Genomic DNA, 21669 nt, shown 5'->3' with positions numbered 1-21669 from the left:
GACCGCGTTTACCGCTGCGCCACCGAGCTCCTCCCCGTCCTCCTATACAAGTTGTGAAAAGGTGTAGTAGTTTTAGGTGGATGGAACGTTCTTTATGTAAAAAGTTTTATTCAAAGTGTATCCTACTAAATAAAGATAGTTTTGATTTTGAATTTATCAATAAGTTCGTACCGCACAGAACTATAAAAAACAATTTACTGTAGGATACATAACAGAATTTAATACAAGATGAATCAGTGTTTACTCGGTGTCCGACAAGTTTACCTCTGGTTGCGCATGATTGAGATTTTAGCATAAATTCCTATGGTTCATGCATAACTAATGTGTTGCCATTAAAATGCTCGCGCTAAGCGAGCAGAGGACAACGTTGCAAAATGCCTTTTTAGGCTATATATTTTTAATTATTATGTTTGTTTGAGTTACTTAACATAAGTTATGTGTTATGTTATATAAATAACATGCCCAAATACATAACGTAACATTACTATTGTAAACAGCCTCTGTGGCCCAGTAGTTGAGCGATGGGCTCACGTGCCGGAGGCTCCGGGTTTGAGTCCCGGAAAGAAAAAACACAAAAATCACTTTGTAAGCCCTGATTTGGTTATGACATTACAGGCTGATCACAAAATGATTCGAGCTTTGGAAGGCATGCTAAGCCATTGGTCCCAGTTATTATTTACTGATGTAAGTACGTAATCGTTACAGAGACATGTCAGGGTCTTTGGCAGCTCAACAATAACCCTGACACCAGGTTTAATGGGGTTGGTCATCGACCTCATAACCTGTACGATAGTAGAAGATTATTGTTACATTTATTAGCATTATTTTAGCTCTAGAGCACTTCCATAGAATTCCATTTGCTTCGATCCTGACACACTTCTCTTGCTTCCTCCACATTCATCAATCGCTTCATACACGCACGCCGGTTCAGAGTAGATCGTATTGAACCTTTTCTAAGGACATCTCCAATTTGGTCATCATAAGTCCTTCTCGGTCTTCCTCTGCCAGCCCTACCATCAACTTTCGCTTTATATACCGCTTTTGCAATCCTATTATCCTTCATCCGCTCTACGTGTCCAAACCAACCTAACATTCCCTTCTCAATCCTAGTCACTATATCGCAAACTATAACTATATAGCAAATGGAATTCTATAGTCTCTGCTTACCCCGGTGGGAAATAGGCGTGAGTTTATGTATGTATGTATGTATGTAGAGCACTTCCATATCCCGTGAGTGAAGTATTTTAGTAGACTACACTCAGAAGGCCTACCTTCATAGACTGTTTAGATTTTACGTAATATAATAATTCCACCCATAAGCTAATAATTTTGTTGTATCAAAATAAGAGTAATATTTGTATGTTCCCATGCCTGTTGTAAGAGTCTTCAGGGCTTCCTATATGCAGGAGATCTACAATAAGACGCGACAAAAAAAATGTACGTTATTTTTCGGCAGTACCTGTACAAACTTGAGAAATCCCACCAAAAGCACACAGTAGAGTAGAGACGCGAAAATGCGCCTTTCGCACGAGCTAAGGCCTTTAACAATGACATAATGTAGTGAGATCGACTATTTTAAAATAGATATGACGCGAGATCAGCTGTCGTGATGTCGGTAGCAAACACTCGTCCCACGAACCTCTATAATGGAATATCATATTAATATGTATCGAACCAATTTAGACCGACTACAACCCACTCGCGCAGCCAGCGCGTACTAGACCCGCATTGTTCTCTTTTGTAAGAGTAATCTGCGGCTTTTCGTCATTTCTGGGCGAAATATACTCAACCACAAATCGCTATATCGGTGTAGGCTATTACACTTAAGCACATTTCATACAGTCGCTCGATTTAAACAGCATTATTATAAATTACAAATACTCTACCTAGATTTATAACTAGTTTCATCAACTTTAACGCCCTCCGTGGTCCAGTAGTTGAGCGTTGTGCTCACGATCCGGAGGTCCCGGGTTCGAATCCCGGTGGGGACAAATCACAAATACCACTTTGTGATCCCTAGTTTGGTTAGGACATTACATGCTGATCACCTGATTGTCCAAAAAGTAAGATGATCCGTGCTTCGGAAGGCACGTTAAGCCGTTGTTCCTATGGTTACTACTTACTGATGTAAGTAAGTAGTCGTTACATGAGCCATGTCAGGGGCTTTTGGCGGCTCAATAGTTACCATGACATCAGGGTCGATGGGGTTGGTAATCCACCTCACAACCCACACGATAGAAGAAGATCTTGTATATATTTTCACTGTTGTTGTTGTACGGCTCATGCCGCCTTATAAGTGGAGGTGTCTCCTCTCGTGACATGGTGGTGGCCATGGTGAAAACTTAAACTCCTTTTTGTTGTAAATCACTGTTTATTTATTTTATCGGGGTTTTTAGAAAAGTTACATTGAGTTTTTATTACAAAATATGCCACGCTCCGGCAGGGCAATATTGCCATATGAAAAAAACATGTGTTACCACTTATTTTAGAAAAAATTGCCAGTTAATATGTTAATGTTTCAAACACTTATTTATAAAAACAAGGTTCCATTCTATAAATAATCCTACTTATAAAACACCACTTTATTATCCTACCACATAAAAAATCACGACCCAAGGATATTGTTCTTAGAAATACCTACAAACACACCTTCTTGAGTCTCTAAGGGGTTCCATACGGGATTTTTTGCCCTGTTCTCATTTACGGTCCTACTTCGCAACGCAATTTGAATCAAGAGAAGTAACATTACGTATTTACTTTGGGGAAACTGGATATATTGCTTTCAATTAAGTTTTGTTTTCTATCTTTTTTCTTGAATTTTGTATAAGTACATTATCTATTTGAGAATTAAATCAAGTATCACTCCGCACGCGGGGTACGCAGAGGAAGAAGTATATATACCCACTTCTCGCCAGCTATGTTTAAGTCCTATGTAATAGGGAGCGAATTGCTATAAACCAATGTTCTTAATATTAAAAAATGTTTCACGTCGTAAAATGAGATAGAAAAGCGAAGGGTGAACGAACGTGTCGCATAAACTTACAAATAAGTACACATGAATAAGTTATCCCTTGTATTTTTCTTAATCGCAGTGCTTAAAAGTTTATACTTGAATGGAATATCCAATAAAGGCTTTAAAAGGCGAAAAAGGACTCGGCAAAACCTGGAACTGTCAAACTAAGCTATCTATATTTAATCTGCCGATTGTAACTTTTCACGTTTACCTTAATACGTAATGGTGCTAATTCCCGCAGACGCCATGTAATTTTATTTTAAGTTATGCCTGTCATTTTCTTATCCTCTGAAAAAGAAAGGGGCGGGTATAAAATTTATGGAACACACGTCAATTTTAAGCGGAAATCTAAAACAACCGTCTAAAAATTTTACATCGGCCAATAACCCGACAGGGTTAAGTAGACCCATTTTATTCGCCCGGGTTATTCATTCGTTTTAAAATTAACTTGTTGACAATCATCCGTCGCTTTCCTTTTCGGCGGATAAGAAAATGTCGGGTATACTTAACTTAAAATAAAATTAAGAGGTGTCTGCAGGAATCGGGGCCACTGTGTAAGTAAAAAATAGATATTTCACACCCTCACGTGCAAAGTTATTTTTCGTTAAACACACATTAGAATTTATGTACACAGACAGACTATGATAAGCAAAAATGTGCCCCACATATGGGACACGCACGCATGAGTTTCAAGTTTATTGCCTCATATGTGGTACATACACCATCAACGTGTTAAGTATATAAAATGATTACCCACTTGCCACCATCATACAAGAATTCCAAGTTCTCAACAGCGCGTGGAGCTCGACAAAAACAAAATTTAAGGGCACTTAACCTTTGCTTAAAGGACAGGTTTAAGTGGAGAGTGTCGACTAATTAGTGCGTGCCGCAGTTAGAATGTGCCTTGTACCGGAGCGCCTCGAGGTACTTAATTGCTACGTGAGCCCTTATAAACTACACGAAATACTGCACTATACATTAAGATCTATATAATATGTATAGCACTTACACTCGTCTTTTAACTTTTCAGATACTTCTTCTATCGTGTAAGTTTTGAGGTTAATTACCAACCTGATCAACCCTGGTGTCAGGGTATTATTGAGCCGCCAAAGGCCCCTGACATAACTCATGTAACGACTACTTACTTACATCAGTAAGTAGTAACCGGAACCAACGGCTTAACGTGCTTTCCGTAGCACGGATCATCTTAATTTTGGACAATCAGGTGATCATCCTGTAATGTCCTTACCAAACTGGGGATCACGAAGTGGTTTTGGTGATATGTCCCCACCGGGATACGAACCCGGGACCTGAGCCCAAAGCTCAACCACTGGACCACGGAGGCCGTTTCAGATACTTAACTTACACATACTCTTCTTAAATTATCCATTGTAGAATCATACAGATAGGTAGGTACTATGCGGTACGTTATTCCTATGGTGATGATGTCTGCTGATACACAATTCAGAAATCTTTACATAATTCACAATTTCCACAAAACATTTGAATTACTTTGGTTGATTGCGAGGCCTTTGCCCAGCAGAGGGACATAAATCATATAGCATATTTAAGAGTTCTTATTTTATTCATTGCATGTTGCATCGCAGAACAAAAAAAAACCTTACCGGTAATTAAACATAGTTGCATTTGGATTCAATCGTGGCGCTAATTGGCGCCGGGCTTATGCATGTAGGATCTTCTTAATTAAAATGTTTTTATCTGAAACGCTCCGTTGCCAACTGAGAAAAAACTGATGTATGGCTTCTTTAAGTGGATTTTTTATGTCTTTAGAAATTCAATGTAGATTGCTGTGTTCCGCGTTCCCACCGGCTCCATCAATCAAACATAAAAGTGACAATAAGTCGTCAAGTGCGCAAACCTCAAAAGCCTTTTACCACCGGCTTCGATCACGAATGTAGCGTTACGAGGTCGCTAATCTCCATTCCGCAAACAGTCATGGACTGCTCTCAATGGGACCCGCTTATACCTTATACTTACTTTATAGGTCACACGTATACTACGATTGCATCACTATCTCAAAACGGTTATTGTTCTGCCCGATGTTAATGAAGTCGGTATTATACTTTGATCGAAGAATCGCCACTCGGCACGTACGCTAGATAGCAGAAGGAAAAATACATTAAACCACCGTATTATAAATACATAATAAAGGAAAACAAGAAAATTCCAATGCAGATTCACACTAGCCTTTATTGTTGTTATAAAATTAACATATCAAATGGCGCGGTAGCGGAGTTTTATTTAAAATAGCGACTAAGGCAGAAATTGCAATTTGCTTTGTTGTGTCGCATTGGCGATGCACAATTAACAATCGATGTATGAACAGTGCGTACATTACAGGATTATTTACGTTTTCAGATGTCAACGATGTGCAGTGTCAAAAAGAAAGTGTTGCATGGAAGACTGAGTAACTGGAACTAAACGAAGTGTGAACATGGAGGGGGTTAAGGTGACCCACCAGGGTTTGCGGGCGCATTCCGCGGAGGGGTCCGCCGGCCGCATCACACAAGCCGGGTTAGCGGCGCGGAGCCCCGAGGGAACCGCAGCCAAGGGCATGGCCATCAAAGGCCACGAAGACCTCTGGGTCGAAATCCAAGCAAACACCTTCAGGAATTGGGTTAACGAGACTCTCAAACCTATGGACATAAAGGTAATAACTAGTCAAAATAATATATATAAATAACTATGCCAAATCGCTTTTCGCAACTTTGTGTTTTACGATTTTATGTTTAAAAGACCTTGTATCTGCGTTTTGTTGATCAATAATATTTTCTTGAAACATTATTTTGTGCAAACATTATCATTAACAGCTACCTATGCAAGTATTATGTAGCTGATGTATTTTTTTATGTTTCCAATTTTAATAGTTAGATAACAGGTTACTTAAAAATAGTTAGATAATTAAAAAATAGATTCCAGGATGTGTTCAAAAAAGGGCAAGGTCAAGAGAATCGGCGAGCATACTTGAAGTCTTTGATGAGAATGGAAGGAGCGAAAGTAGTGTGTCAGAGTCGTAGTAAGTGGAATTCCGTGGCCTCTGCCTACCCCGACAGGAAATAGGCGTGATCTTATGTTTATACGCCATGCACCGCCACTTTTATGAAAACCATTCTACCACATCGAAGCAATTCATCTGAAGAAGCAATATTGCAATTTGACAGTTGCGCATATAAAATAAGTGCGCGATGCAAACAAAATGTCAAATAGCAAAATTGCTTTTTCAGATAAATTGCTTCGATGTGTCCTTTTTAACCCCCCGATCGTTGTTAATTAGGCAATTTACAATTTCCCAGGTGGTAGATTTAGTAGAAGATCTTCGCGATGGCACGGTGCTGTGTGCGCTGGTGGAAGCTCTGCAAGGTCGGAGATTGAAGGGATGGAGTCCCAACCCTGGGAATCAACATCACAAATTAGATAATGTGACCACCGCCTTACAAGCTATTGAGGATGACGGTGTCAAATTAGTTAATATTGGTAAGGGTTAAGTTTTAATGAGGTTACAGCTTTAGGAGTAAGTAATCAAAGCCTAAATAAGTTTCAACTAAGTTAAGTACAATCTGGGCCATTTCAAGATCAAGAGTGAATAGGCACTTTTTAGATAAGCATGTCTCACCCTCGACTACACCATCAGGTACCTAAGATTGTTGTCAAATGCTTGCTTATCATGCATAAAAAAAACCTTTCACACAAAATCATTGATTTTTGACTTAGGATTTTTCACTTCGCAAATGCAAGCGTTATAGATCCGTTTGTAAGACATATTTATTTTATTTATTCATTGAACGTCACGGGTTTTATTTAGTAACTATTACTTTCATTAATCTATTTATCCTTTCAGGGAATACGGACATTGTGAACGGGAATCTAAAGTTGATTCTCGGTTTGATTTGGTCACTCATCGTCCGGTATCAAATAGGCAGGAGCAAGTTCCCTCCGAGGTAAGATCTCACATTATACGTCTTAAGCTCAGTGAAATACCTCCTAACCTAACGACCTCCGTGGTCCAGTGGTTGAGCGTTGGGCTCCAGATCCGGAGGTCCCGGGTTCGAACCCCGGTGGGGACATATCACAAAAAATACTTTGTGGTCCCTAGTTTGGTTAGGACATTATTGGCAGATCACCAGATTATCCGAAAGTAAGATGATCCGTGCTTCGGAAGGCACGTTAAGCCGTTGGTGCCGGTTACTACTTACTGATGTAAATAAGTAGTCGTCACCATGAGCCATGTCAGGAGCCTTTGGCAGCTCAATATTAAACCTGACACCAGGGTTGATGAGGTTGGTACTCCACCTCACAACCCACACGATAGAAGAAGAGGAGAAGAGTGAAATACGAACGGCGAAACAACATAACACACTTTCTATAGCTTTTTTTTGTAATTTAGCTTTGAAGAAATTTTAACTGTAAAATTTACCACTTAGTACTTAAGTACCATTATTGTATTATTATATTATGTTCTATATGACATGTAATATAACTATTACGAAATATATTCATATGAATACATTAGCGTCAAAATGGCCCAATGGACCAATTGCTCAATGTTGAAATTCCAAATTCCATATTCATAGATATAGTACCCATTTAGTACTATTTGGTACCTAAACTAAGAAAAAATGTACCTTATTGAAAAGATATACACGTAGTATTTCTGTTTAAACTATGGTCCAAAAGTCAGACAAGAGTCAGACAAATATGGATTTTAAATTAATTTAATTCTGGGTTTTACGCCTCTATATAGTGCAAACGACAAATACAACAAATACTTACATCTATATAGTGCAAACGACAAGTACATCGGTACTTTGAAAGACGGAGGCCATTAAGTAATTTTAATCAAAAAAAATATTTTTTTCTGTAAAACAGTGTTATTGACTACGAGTGAATAACATTTATGAATATTTTACGGCCCATAAGTCACCATAGGTTGCGTAAGTAAACCTTATCTATTTTTAAAGGCTTGCCTGGTAGGTAACGTATGGGCAATTATCGCGGGCACGCCTGCGCGGGCGCCGCTTGCTCTCACGCCGCGCCGCGCCGGGGCGCACCTACCTACTCAATATGGCTGCTTGCTTAATACCAATACTCCTACAGGCGACATGGATTTGTTATGGGTCATAATATCTTGGTCTACATTTATTGGATTGCTGTACGATCGTGTACGATAAATGTCGTTTTGTGATAATTCACAATATGATTTTAGGATTCGTCATAAAGTCTTATATAATAATTCGGAAGTACATGGGTTGCAAAAAAAATCACAATGTTTCCTGTCATAAAAGCCTAAGGAAAACCCCCTTTACTGCGCTATAGAGCCCGCATGATCCGACCAACTAGATGCAGCTTATAATAATAAGAATCCCTGGTTGCAGGAAGCTGATGCTATCGTGGTTGCAAGCCGCCCTGCCGGACTGCCGAGTCGGCAACCTCACCACCGACTGGAACAGTGGCGTACTCCTCTCAGCTCTACTGGACCATTGCAAGCCTGGCATCTTCCCGCATTGGCGCGAACTTAGTAAGTACTCTTAAGTATGATGCTCAAAGAGCCAGGAAACCACCGCCCATCATCATCATCGACCATCGCCTGGTGCGCGGGATGTTGTATGAAACCGCACATAATATTCCACCCCCGTCCATGGTGTGTTATGTCTTTTGAATCGCGAATAACAGAATACAGTATGACAAGTTACCTGAAGTAGAAAAAAATAAAAATATACAAATAATTTACAAGTTACTTACTTTTGAAAAACAATAACCTATGCCTAAAAGCGAGCTATTTCAATAATTAATAATCAAACCGTAATACTATAACCATAATGATTGGTAGCAATCAACAGAGCCAAGCAATTTTTGGTAATAACGATTCCGTATTTGGTTTATCAACCAAAAAATACTATACATACTTAACACGAACTTACTTACTTACTTTTAATATTACGGCAAAATGTGACATTTTACGGCTTAGATAAAGGTAATTTCTATTTAACAGCCGTTTAAACAATATATCTTTTTTGTAGCTACCAAAAGTGGCTGGACGTTTATGAAACTTACTGCCCGGTAGTAGCTTTCAGCGGCTTTTGTTGCCAACTGTACTAGGACCTTATAAAGTGCCAGTGGTTTTAATTTTGTCAGATGCACTGAGCTTCTAATGCGGTGAGGTATAATAACTGTGCCAAATGGCCAGAAGTAACTTTTTATTGCGGAGAATATTGCAGAACCTATGTTTGGCCCAGGATTTTATTATCTAGGTATAAACGGGTTGAGAAATGATCGTTTTGTACGCCACTCCCACCAGCCCTAGTTATAGTCTGATATAAACGACCATTATATATTTACCACCATACACCAAATACGCCCTTGTCTGGTTTTCCCTTCGAGTTAGGTCAGACAGGCAGTGACTTTAAGTCACTTCTACTCAAAACCAGACCCGTCAAATTTGCAGATTAGGTGAGTGGACACTTTGAAAAACGGGAGAAGCTAGGGAGATGGATAGACATCGAATAGCCCTTGCTTAGCATGGAGCTTCTATGAGACAAATGAAAAGACATTTTACAAAAAGTTTCACTAAATAACTATATACTTAAGCAAGTAATACTGATCAACAATATTCCTCCTCAGATCGCCACGAAGCCGTAGAGAACTGTCGTCGAGCCATGAAGCTAGCCCACCGAGAGTTGGATGTCCCTATGGTTCTAGAGCCAGAATACCTGGCCTCACCCTGGCTGGATGAGCTCTCCGGGATGACATACCTCTCCTACTTCATGAAGCCAGGCTCCCAAGGGTTCAGAGCTACCTTGGATTGGGTCAACTCGAGACTAGAGAGAGGAATTACTAACTTCACAGTAAGTACATTACAGCATTTCAACTTCGCCAATAAACGAATTTGTGGTATTTATTTTCTATAACGAAAAAAAAAACAAACGTATAGTGACGTCAACGTTTCGGATACCACACAATATAGGCTACTTTACTCTCAAGAAGAACGGATTATATAAAAACTAACTTGTTTAAATAGACGGATTGGAACGACGGTCGTGTGGCGAATGAGCTGGTGCGGTCCATGGGCGGTCCCGCGCCGCCACCGAGCCGGCTGCGTCGCGACCCCGCGCGCTGGGAAGACAACTGCCAGATGGCCATTGATGCTGCTAAGAAAATTGGTAAGATTGTCATTTAACATTACTCATTGTGAGCAGCTGGTGTGGTTGATGAGAAGCCCGCGCCGCAGCCGAGCCGACTGCAAATCGACCCAGCTTTGTCGATGCTGCAAAAAAAGTTGGTAAGCTTAATAGAGGTGTCCAGCTCCAGACAGCAGGCGGCCGAGTTCCATCCCTATTTGGTGGATATCCCAACTATTCGCATAAAGCTCTTCGCATCGTCCTTCATTATGCGTACTGCTAAGGGTGGAATTCTCTGCCGTCTTCTGTATTTCCGAATGCATATAACCCGGGTGCTTTCAAGGCCAGAGTGAACAGGCACCTTCTGGGCGAGCGAGAAGTCCTCGTCAATGCCTTTGGGCAAGTCTGGGGCCAAGAGCAAAGCCATCAAAGGTAAAAAAAAAAAACAAAAAATAGAGCAGCAAATCATCGGTGCATGAGACAGGACGCCAATCCCTTTTTTAACTTTTTCGAGATGTCATTTATGATAGCAGTAATGAAATATTTCACGACATATACGTATCAATAAGATTTATGAAAGTAATGTTTATGAACCTGTCGTAACAACTTTGCAATCCAATATATATAATAGGGTTGACTAAATTCTGAGAAATTCAACAACCAGCGACGTTTGTTGCTGTGAAATGGGCTCGCGAGTTAAGATATTGCAAACAAAGATCCTAATTAGTGTCCAACTTCACTATCAAACGACTTTCTTGCATTTCCTACAACGAAATAACAAAGCTAGTGACGTCAAGCGGAGTCCTTTAAAGGAAATAGGTGAAATGGGCAAAATTTTCATTTAAGAGGCAAACATTTCTATTTGTACATTGTATTTGAAACTCTCGAATGCTCTGCTGTCTCCGGTCTTGTGACGTAAAGAATCTTAGTTTAGGTCGAGTGTGATGTTATTTGCTTCTTGGTTACTCACGACTACGCCGCTTCTGCCACACAAAATAATATGAAGATCTAATACTAAATTAACATACTTAGGTAGATGAACTATGTGGTAACAGATTACCGTTATATTTTTAGCATGATTGACACTTCCGAATCGACTATCATATAAAGTATGATGGGAAAGGAAAAGTAAATTAAATAATTACAACCAATATAATAGTAGCATGTAGTAAGAAAATATGATTTCAAAGTAAGAATGGCCTGTCCGGAAGTGAAAGTGGGCAGCACTCGGTGATGTTCATTTATTTCCGCTGTTATGTATGCTGTTTATAATTTCCACTGACTGTTTGTACGAGCCGAGTTTAAATTGAAGTCTAGTTAGGGAATGGTGGTCTAGGCTTTATAAATGTTTGCTAGTTTCACGTTTTCACTGGTACATACCTGATGAAATTTGGAGGAAAATTATTTTAGTTCAGTTGCATTAACGAGTGTATACTAGCTTACTTGTTCGAATATGAAAACTATGCGAGCAGAAAGATACCTACCTAATGTACGTACCTACATTTATTTGTGTATAAACTTCTTCACTTTAAAAAAATCTCTAATATAATCTTGATGTACTGACTACTCCAATTGGAATATAATCGTGATGTTATGCTATGTGATGTGCTACGCTAATATGTTGTGATATTCTTCCCCATCAGGAGTGCAGCCAGTACTATCAGCGAAGGATATGAGCCAGAGCGATGTTGAGCACCTGGGCGTGATGGCCTGGGCGTCGCAGTTCCGCAACGTGCCGCCACGACCACCTGTGCACGACATGCTGAGGGTCGCACTCGACTCCACGTCTGGACGAGTCGGAGAACCGGTACGTTTTAATAATAATACAAGTGGGTGTTACTGACACCGTAAAGGATACTAAGGGGGATGATTCAGACCATGATTCTGAGTTGATATCAAGTTGAATTTCCTGTCGGAAAATTCATGAATTTTTTAGTGATTTTTTAATTATTTTCCGTTCCATACTTTTGTGATGGAAAATTCCACTTGATATCAACTCAGAATCATGGTCTGAATCATCCCTCAAAGTTTTCGTTACGATGTCACTGTCACCCTGTACGTGTCACGGCATTATGCTGAGGGAGATCCTGTTTTAGTTTGGACGCATCCACAAAAAACATATTTTAGGTATTATTAATTATCCCTGTCTTTTTGTTTTTTATGTACTTAAATTTATGTTTGTTAATGAGGCGTCCAATATGGGAATTAATGTTTTCTTTATTTCTTTCTTTCTGATATGAGTCAGAGCGACGTGAGAATCTGGACGTAACCTGGGCCCCTTGCAGTTCCGTAAAATGCCGCCTTGACCAATTAGGTAGTATAGTAACTGTGATATGGAAAGCAAACGGAACGCCAGAATTAAGGAAACAAGATACTTACTCTTATACAACCAAACTTTTTTCTGAACATTAAGTACGAAGACTTCTAAGTGCAATGAACCTTTTATTTTCTACGTGAAATAAAGTGTAATGTAGGAATAAAGGAAAATGGTCTGTGTCCGTGTTCGGGTTACTTTTTTTATCAATCGACTGTCTATATTAGTATTCATCGCATCTACATCAAAATTGCCGTTTTAACCCGGACATCACGCGAAAAAACGTAAAACGTCCAATCAACCGGCTCCATTGTATATGTTAATTGATTGACTCCATTACTCATTTTTTTATTGACAAACTGTTGGTGCAGATCGCATTTCCTAATTTAGCTGCTTTCAGTATTTTTCACGTATATTAACTGGCTAATCAGCTTCGATATATTTGATTTTTCTACTCATAATATTTATTACTTCCGGACACCACAGACGCAGACAGACAGGTACATTACATTCAACACAGGACAGAAACCACACGGAAATCAATACAAAGAAAAAAAACACAAAACAAAAAGAAAAACAAACCAATATCATAAAAACAATAATAATAAAAGTAAGCATCCTAAATGCAACACCGATCATCTGCGGTGGCGTCCCGGATAAAAGGACCTCGCTCAGTATAAGTCGCGGCGTGAGCCACGACGCTGTATACTGCGGGCCCTGCCGAGTGAGGCCACGGACATCGCGGTATATTATTATATCTGCACGCCTTACCGCCTCTACCTTTGACTCAAGAGTTTGTTATATTTGCTATCTTAGAAAGACTGATCACAATTGGGTAGTTTCCTAAGTCAAAGATAAATAATGAAATGACGAATCTAAAGGTGACAAAAACGTTGTCTTTTTTCTAATTAAGCTATTTATGAATGTTAATAAAAAAAAATGTAATAATAAGTGCGACACTTTGTCACGTTTTTCTATGACGCCACAGGTTGATTTTTCATACAAATTCCATAGTACTTACTTAATTTCGTGTTTCGTTGTTTAGTAAAAAGTAAATGTTTAGTTACATACGATATCGTATAAAGACTGATGAGAATCGATTTAGAACAATATTACTAATACAGGCTATTAGTGACATCGTAACAAATACTGACGGGGTCAGTCCATGACTGGGTTGTCAGTATATACTTTTATATATAAGTCCATAAATATTTATTGATAACCTCTCGGTTTAAAAATTAACAACTGTTAAATATTTCACTTTCCAGACCTACATAAAAGTGGAGAGTATATCAAACGAGCTCTCAGTCTCCGACGTGAAGGTGTCGATCGTGAACCCGCTAGAGCAAGAGTCGAGGCTCAAACTGGACTCCCGTGGCGCGGGCGAGTTCGTGCCAGAACACGCCGGCATGCACGAGATTGTACTCACTGTCGACGACATTAGGTATGCTGTTGGATTTTGAAGAATTGGAATTATGATTTCCTGCCAACTTACTGCTTACTTACATAAATATTTTTTACAAAATAGTGAGGTCACGTATAATCTTATTAAATTAACTTTAATACCAATACCCATCATGACGCATCCATTGCGTGACGATCCGTGCCCAACGCTTAGGGTGCATGCGACAAACATATCCGGCCCAGTCCATGCACGACGGGTGACGACTTGGACGCTTACCGGAGGGACTGGCCGGAGTACGCACAGGACCGTGAAAAATAGAAAGAGGAAGGGGAGGTCTTTGCCTAGCTGTAGGATCTTGGAGGCTAGATGTTAGTTGGAAACAATACCTCATTAAATCAAAGGTTTTACATGTCCCGCGTACCTAACCCGAAAGTACCGAGAGGACTGATTTTTACAGAACTGAAAACCCATATAAACCTTCATTTTTATTTGTATGGCGATAATTACGAGTAAACTACTTGGCAAACACCTCACCTGGGCATTATGCCAAAACCATTATCGTATTATGCTTCATTGTGGGCAGTGGAATGAAACGCTTTGTTCTCATGTAAAACAATGATACGTAGAAATCGTTTTTAGCAATAAACTCGCCTATGATAGCACTAAAAAGTTTTTTATCTAATTAAAACGCATAAAAAGTCGCGTATTCTTTTCCCAAAAGGGGCAAATCATAAATTTTATTGAAACCAAACGATATTCGTTATATAGCTTTACACTGATTATGGCATTTAGACAATATATATATGTAAAATCTACACGCACTTCTGTGCAACCCCGTTGACCTCTTTTGCTCTATGCTCTATGCAATTTACACTTATACCTACCACGTTAAAAAAACTTGATTAGAGTGATATTTAGCGAAACTTTAGTATCTACTTACTTATTACTTCCATGGTCAGAACAACTCATTTTCCTGATTATATCACATTAGTACTAGGCTATAATATCTTCTATTCTGCTGTAAGTATCCTGTATTCCTATAAAAATAGGTGCCTGCTTCTTTTTTGAGCCGTGGTAGCCCAGTTGGTAGAACGCTTGCCTCTCACTTTAAGGTCACAGGTTTGAATCCAGCACAGACTTAAACCAATGACAGCCGAATTCGGTTTCGAATTAATGTTTGGATCATGAATGATTATCACGTGCTCAGCAGTGAAGGAAAACGTGAGGAAACCCACAATCCCGAGAAATGTATTTACGGAGGTATGTGACCTAACCTGTATTGGGCTGGTTTTCCCTTCACGGTCAGACAGGCAGTCGCTTCTGTAAAAACCGGACCTGTCAAATCTTAGGTAAGCGGACCCTGTGAGAAACGGGATAATGCTAGGGGGATGACGTGCCTGCTTATTTTTTTCTTTTCTATGATTATTCGATGACTTCCCCTCGCAGAGTGGACGGCCGGTACTTCTTCCGGGTGTTGCCGCGGCTGGTGACCGTACCGCCTCCTGGCATGGCGCCCTGTGCCACCGGCAGCATCGTCGAGGTCCTAGTCAGTGCTACTGGTAAGAACAGTTTGTTATCGTCTTTAGCAGGAAGACACAACTCACATACGTAATTTTGACGTTTAGTAAAAAAAATAACTGATTTGACAAATTGGAAACTGTATGTACTTAATTTAGGTTGCGCATATTTTGCATGTTTTGAATGTCTTTCTAAAGTGATGAAAATAATATAAGATTCACGTTGAAAGTTGTACCGAATCCGTATTTACTGTTGCTTTGTCGTTAAAAAAAATATTTCCGCCACCAAAATTACTTACGTATTTATTTATTTCTCAATTTATTGCACACAGAAACAAAGGCGCATCATAAAGACAGGTTGACGTACTTACCTATACTTATTAGTAGCATTTCCAAAAAATAGTTTAAGTACCTTAGGAGATTTTTTTTTTCTTTACTCGCAGTACAAATATGAATTATTCCCACAGGAGCGCCTAGAAGAGAGGACATAGACGTGACGGCGCACTCGCCGAGCGGCCGCGCCGTGCCGCTGCGCCCGCGCCACCCGCCGCCGTCCGCGCCCGGCACCACGGCTTCGAGTGCCACCTTCGAACCCGACGAGCCCGGGACATGGACCATCGCTATCACTTATAAGGGAGAGCATATTCAGGTAAGCATGAATTAACATAACATTAGCTCAAGACTGTCAGAGGTACATCCACTGCGGTATCCAAACCTGGCAGTGAAGAGCTTTCCTTACCAACGTGATGGGTGGTCAGCCGTATCGCCGTCTATAATGGTCGATCCAACTGTGTTAGTGAAAACTGTAGTACTTAAGATAGATTAGCAAGTCTGGTACCGGGGTTTGAATCGGCGCTCCCCGATTGCGAAGCAAGCCGATGTACTACAGGACCATAGCGACTATACATCTACTGTTGACGACAGGTCGACATGGCAATCGGGGCATGAGGTGAGCCGCGGAGGCGGGGTCGCCCCGCACACCCGCACAGTCCCCGCGGCGTCTTAGTCTTAGTGTCGCACGAGTCCGTATCGACCGCGTTTATCGATTATAATCTCGCTCACATAATTTATTACTATTTATTTAAACACGTCCAGAACCTTGAAAATGAATATTGGGAAAAAGACATGGGAATGAAAAATGAAATGGAAGATTTTATTATAAAAGTCGGAAATACCAGTGACGAAGTTTAAGTTTTTGTAGCGATACGTTAGATGATTCAGATGAATAAATATTAACTTAAATGAAAACGTGGTATTATTTTATTCACATTTTGTTACATACATAATGCGCTAGATATTTTTTTGAGTTTTAAGTTCTTCGGTTTACACAATAACACACATAAACAAAATCATTCTGGACCATTGGCTCAGGTCGCGAAGTTCGCCTCACGTTCTTTAAATAGATATACGATTTAACCTCTCAAGCACGTATATTTACAAATAGACACGAATAAAGCGTATTGGTTTAGGGAGTTGTCGTTGTCAGAGGGGAACCCTGTTTAAACATTGTCTACTATTTTGACAAACATTCCGGTTCAAATAATAGTTAAATCTCTCACTTAAAGGCAATTTGCATTTGATGGTTCCAAATATGATATTGTGAGAAAGCAACAGCTACTGCCATTGCACCTATTCTTCAGCTCAAAATTATTAATGCTAAAAACAAATATGTACTTACATTTTTTTCCAATCATACACACTGTCAGCATTTTCAGTTTTGTATGAAATTATTATCAATATAAATATTGGTACATACATACATAAACTCACGCCCGTAATCCCAAATGGGGTGGGCAGAGCCACAAGTAATCAAAGACAACTTGCAGCCACTGTTGATACGAAGTCCAAAGATGGATATGATGAACCTTATGGTGATAAGGGATCAGCCTATCGCCCATAACATTAGTCCATCATGTTAGAGGACGCAATCCCTCTGTCGGTTTTTACGACATGCCCGGGAAGACAAGCAGCTGAACGTGTTCTATGTTTTTTATTTGCTCCCAGAACAGCATAGAAGCATAAACATTGGTAAACTTTGTTTATTATCAAAAATCGGATATCACATGACATCATGACCGGATCTACCTATGGGCTGATTGGGCTGCAGCCCAGGGCCCCGGGATTACAAGGGGCCCCCAGATCCCGCTAAAAAGTAGACCATAATTTGAAAAAAAAAATGTCTGTTAAAATATTTTTTGCTATTAGTTGAGTATTAAGATAGGCCCCCAAGTAGTTTCAGCCCAGGGCCCCACAAATTCACGATCCGGTCATGCATGACATCACATAAACGAAATAAAAATCGATCTTATCTGTCGAATGAGAAACAGTGTGATAAGAGAGAGATGAAAGAAAAGAAGATATAGTGACTAAGATTGTGAATGGAATCCAAACCAACTTATGGTTTGGACACGCAGATGAAGGATAATAAGAAACTATACTCTGTGGAGTCCCGCAAGGTAGTATTCTTGGACCGACTCTATTTCAGGTCTATATTAATGATCTGTGTAAGCTTTCCCTCCCAAATTGTAATCTATATACATATGCAGATGATACCGCTATTATTGTTCGGGGTAGTGACTGGGACCAGGTAAGGGATCGAGCTGAGGATGTACTATCGGTTGTGGTGAGGTGGCTAAGTACTAATTTACTCACTCTTAATTTGGGCAAGACTAATTTCATCCCCTTCTCTATACGTCACAATTCAAAACCATTTCGTACTAAAAGCACACAAATGTACTAGATCTTCTGATAGTTGCTCTTGTCATAAATTAAATAAAGCTAATACTGTCAAATACCTAGGGGTGCAGATTGACGATCGTCTTTGCTGGAACAAGCAGATGGATTACATTTCTACTAAGGTTGTACATCTGATATACATCTTTAAGTTATTAAGAAATAGTGCCTGTAGTGAAGTACTAAGAATGACTTATAATGCATTGTGTCAGTCTATAATCTCATATTGCATACCAGTATGGGGCGGTGCGATTAAAAGTGGCATGCTAAAAGTGGAAAGAGCACAAAGAGCGGTATTAAAAGTGGTGTCAAAAAAGCCGTTTATATACCCTACAGAACAACTTTATTTGGATTGCAAAGTCCTAACTGTCAGGAAACTCTTTGTGCTAAAATCAGTCTTACGCGTGCATAAAATAACGCCACCATCTGACAAATCACAACGTAGGAATGCCTTGCCTGCTGTCCCGCATAAAACTGGATTCACTGAACATCATTTCTATGTCTTGGGCTCCTTATTATATAGAAAAATCGATAAAATTCTAAGTCTAAGGGATCTAAATAAATATGAAGTTAAACATAAAGTCGTAAATTGGATTCTTAATTTGAACTACTCTAAAACTGAGGAACTATTGAAATTCATTGCATAATCTGCTTACTTGACCAATGCGTTATTTGCTTTTACATACAAATCTTAACCTAGCTTTGTTGCTAACGCAGTTGCCCTGTTATTTTTCACAAATCCTTAAAACATAATTGCACACGTACATGCGTTAGTGGAAGCTGCTTATAGCACGATAGCAGTTTCTGAACCCAAGACAACATTTAAGTCGTAGGGCTATCGCAAACACTCACACAGTTACACACAAACACACACACACACACTAATATATACACATACACACACACACACACACACACACAAACCCAATTTACATACAAAATGCATGTTTATTTGTTCTTATTTAAGCACAGTTTATTGTCAAATAAATTCAGTTTAAAAATGGTCTGCCTAAACTGATGTTATAAAAGATGTAATTGCTGAACACTGCTCCCTGAGATACAGGTCTCCTAGTTCAGGTAGCAGGGTTATACTTCTGTAGCATTTGTGTGTCCTAGCTGTAGCACCCAATCTTGTGTCGATCTTTTCTATGACAATAAACAATTATTTTATTTTATTTTTTTAATAAGATTACGAAAGCGGTATATAAAGCGAAGGTTGGGCAGGAAGACCTAGAAGGACGTACATTGACCAAATTGGAGATGTCCTTAGAAAAGGTTTAGTACAATCTACTCTGAACCGGCGTGCGTGTATGAAACAATTGATGAATGTGGAGGAAGCAAGAGAAGTGCGTCAGGATCGAAGCAAATGGAATTCCCATAGTCTCTGCTTACCCAGGCGTGAGTTTATGTATGTATGTATCTGTTCTATATTACATACATCGTAAACTCACGCCTGTTCTGTATTAGTGATCATTATTTTCATACAAAGCGGAAATTCTACCAGCGCATATCATGCTTTCAGTTGAAGTTAGATCTAGTGCCTAATTCGTATTCGTTTTGGTTCTTTTTTGGCATAAATATACGTTGAATTTACGATGGCAAACATCGCATGCTCACATTTACAAGTAGCTCATTATTAGTAGCTTATTATCTTCAAACTCAACAGATGCTTTTTAAACTCAACCAGGCACTTAATCCTCTTATACTCGTATGAACAACATAAAACAAAACATAAAGAATTCCACCTCTTGCAAAGATGAAATAAACAAACGTATTTTTCCACAGGGAGGTCCTTTCACCTGCGAAGTGTTCGACCCGTCAGGAGTGCGTCTAAGCCCTGGCGCGTTGGAAGGCGCCGAACCCTTGAAGCCTCATTCCTTCGAGCTGGACACCAGTGGCTGCGGCGTCAAGGGAGACCTACAATTGGACATTGTCCATGACAAACGCAGCGTCATGTGTGCGCTTGAGAAACTAAGTTCGACTAAATACCGCGCGACGTTCATGCCTAAAGCAGCTGGGAAACATAGGGTAAGCAGGCAAATATTATTATAAATGGACAATGGAAATTTACAAGTGGTGTGTGTGTGTGTGTGTGTGTGTCTGTCTGTTTGTTTGTTCGTCTTTCACGACAAAATATAGCGACGAATTGACGTGATTTTTTAAGTGGAGATAGTTGAAGGGTGGAGAGTGACATAGGCTATATAATTTGTCTCTTTCTAACCACCTCTCAAATGGTGGAAGTTTGCATGGAACATTCCGCAATTTTCAAGGTTGAAAGCTAAAAATTGGCACGCGGACTATTTGTGACTAACAATAAAATCGTGAATCTGCTCCCAATCCCTTCAAAGAAGGGGTGAAATTTTACGAGTATATGGGACTTTTCGCAGTTTTCAAGGTAGGCAGCTAAATTTTGTTACATTAGGAAAGGGGAACCGTGTTACCCCAAATTTGACGTGAGCGAATCCGCGAGCAAAAGCTTATATAATGTACCTTAATTCTCCGACGCTCAAGTACCGCGCTTGAGTGTGAAATGACTTTATGAGTAGGTCATCCTTTTACGTACTTATATCTGTTAAATTTCCTCACCCCATGAAATATAATATAACGACCTCCGTGGTCCAGTGGTTGAGCGTTGGGCTCACAATCCGGAGGGCCCGGGTTCGCATCCCGGTGAAAATCTTTTTGTGATCCCTAGATTGGTTAAGACATTACAGGCTCATCATCCGATTGTCTGAAAGTAAGATGATCCGTGCTTCGGAATGCACGTTAAACCTTTGTTCCCAGTTACTACTTATCGGTTCTCATAGCCATGTCAGGGGGCTTTGGCGGCGCAATAATAATCACCCGAGTTGCTGAGGTTCATCATACATCTCACAACCCACTTGATAGAAATTGTGTTACGTATATATGTAATCCGTGTCTGTGGTGTCCTAAATAATAAATGTTTCTTTCTTACTTTCTAAAAATTACTTGCACTATTTTGAGATATCAGTTTAATTCGTGCGCTACAAATGCTGGATACATAATTCCCTCATCGATTCACGTTAGTATTTGCCCTCTAGGTTACAGTTAGTAATCTAATGTACTTATGTACAATCTGGTTCCAGTTGTACATTTACTTCAACGGCTACGATGTGCAAGGTTCGCCGCACATGTTCCGTGTGGGATCTCGCACCAAGAAGCCCAGAGACAGTGCCAGTCCCCTGCCCTACACAGCCAGAGTTTCCAGTCCAGGTAAATAATAAATATCCACAAATACAGTCGCTGAAATCTGTGATTAACATATATTTCCGTAATGTTTTGGAAAACAATATCTGCATTGCGCTTGAAAAATAGTATAAGTATATTTTACGAATTGGATGGTGTACTAGGTTCCTTATATTTAATTTTTTAATTTAATTACTAAATAAAGACACATCTAAAACTAATGAAAAACATTTCCTTTTTTCTATTTAACTTATTTCTGAATTTTAAACAAGAACAACGCACTTATTTAATAATAAGTCCGAGATTTTATCACGTTTTTCTATGACGTCACAGTGTGCTTTTCC

At 39.6% G+C, this 21669-nt stretch overlaps 1 protein-coding gene and 1 non-coding gene across 2 annotated transcripts in view; both read left to right on the top strand.

Annotated features, from left to right (window-relative positions):
• Positions 1-21669, top strand: part of LOC126381788 (filamin-A) — a 114951-nt gene that overhangs the window by 10585 nt on the left and 82697 nt on the right. The window contains exons 2-13 of the mRNA XM_050031267.1: positions 5393-5684; positions 6328-6508; positions 6873-6972; positions 8407-8549; positions 9653-9876; positions 10050-10191; positions 11793-11956; positions 13732-13907; positions 15315-15427; positions 15853-16034; positions 19904-20146; positions 21226-21352. Of these exons, the coding sequence (XP_049887224.1) occupies positions 5469-5684; positions 6328-6508; positions 6873-6972; positions 8407-8549; positions 9653-9876; positions 10050-10191; positions 11793-11956; positions 13732-13907; positions 15315-15427; positions 15853-16034; positions 19904-20146; positions 21226-21352 (2011 nt within the window). The 5' untranslated portion in view covers positions 5393-5468. The remainder of the gene's footprint in view (positions 1-5392; positions 5685-6327; positions 6509-6872; positions 6973-8406; positions 8550-9652; positions 9877-10049; positions 10192-11792; positions 11957-13731; positions 13908-15314; positions 15428-15852; positions 16035-19903; positions 20147-21225; positions 21353-21669) is intronic.
• Positions 7027-7098, top strand: Trnaw-cca (transfer RNA tryptophan (anticodon CCA)). Its single transcript has one exon. It is a non-coding gene; the product is annotated as a tRNA-Trp (tRNA).

This window comes from Pectinophora gossypiella, chromosome 3 (genome assembly GCF_024362695.1).
Source record: "Pectinophora gossypiella chromosome 3, ilPecGoss1.1, whole genome shotgun sequence".
Classification (NCBI taxonomy): Eukaryota; Metazoa; Arthropoda; class Insecta; order Lepidoptera; family Gelechiidae; genus Pectinophora; species Pectinophora gossypiella.
Note: the sequence above shows the minus strand (reverse complement) of the source record. Positions and strands in the feature narration are given on the sequence as shown.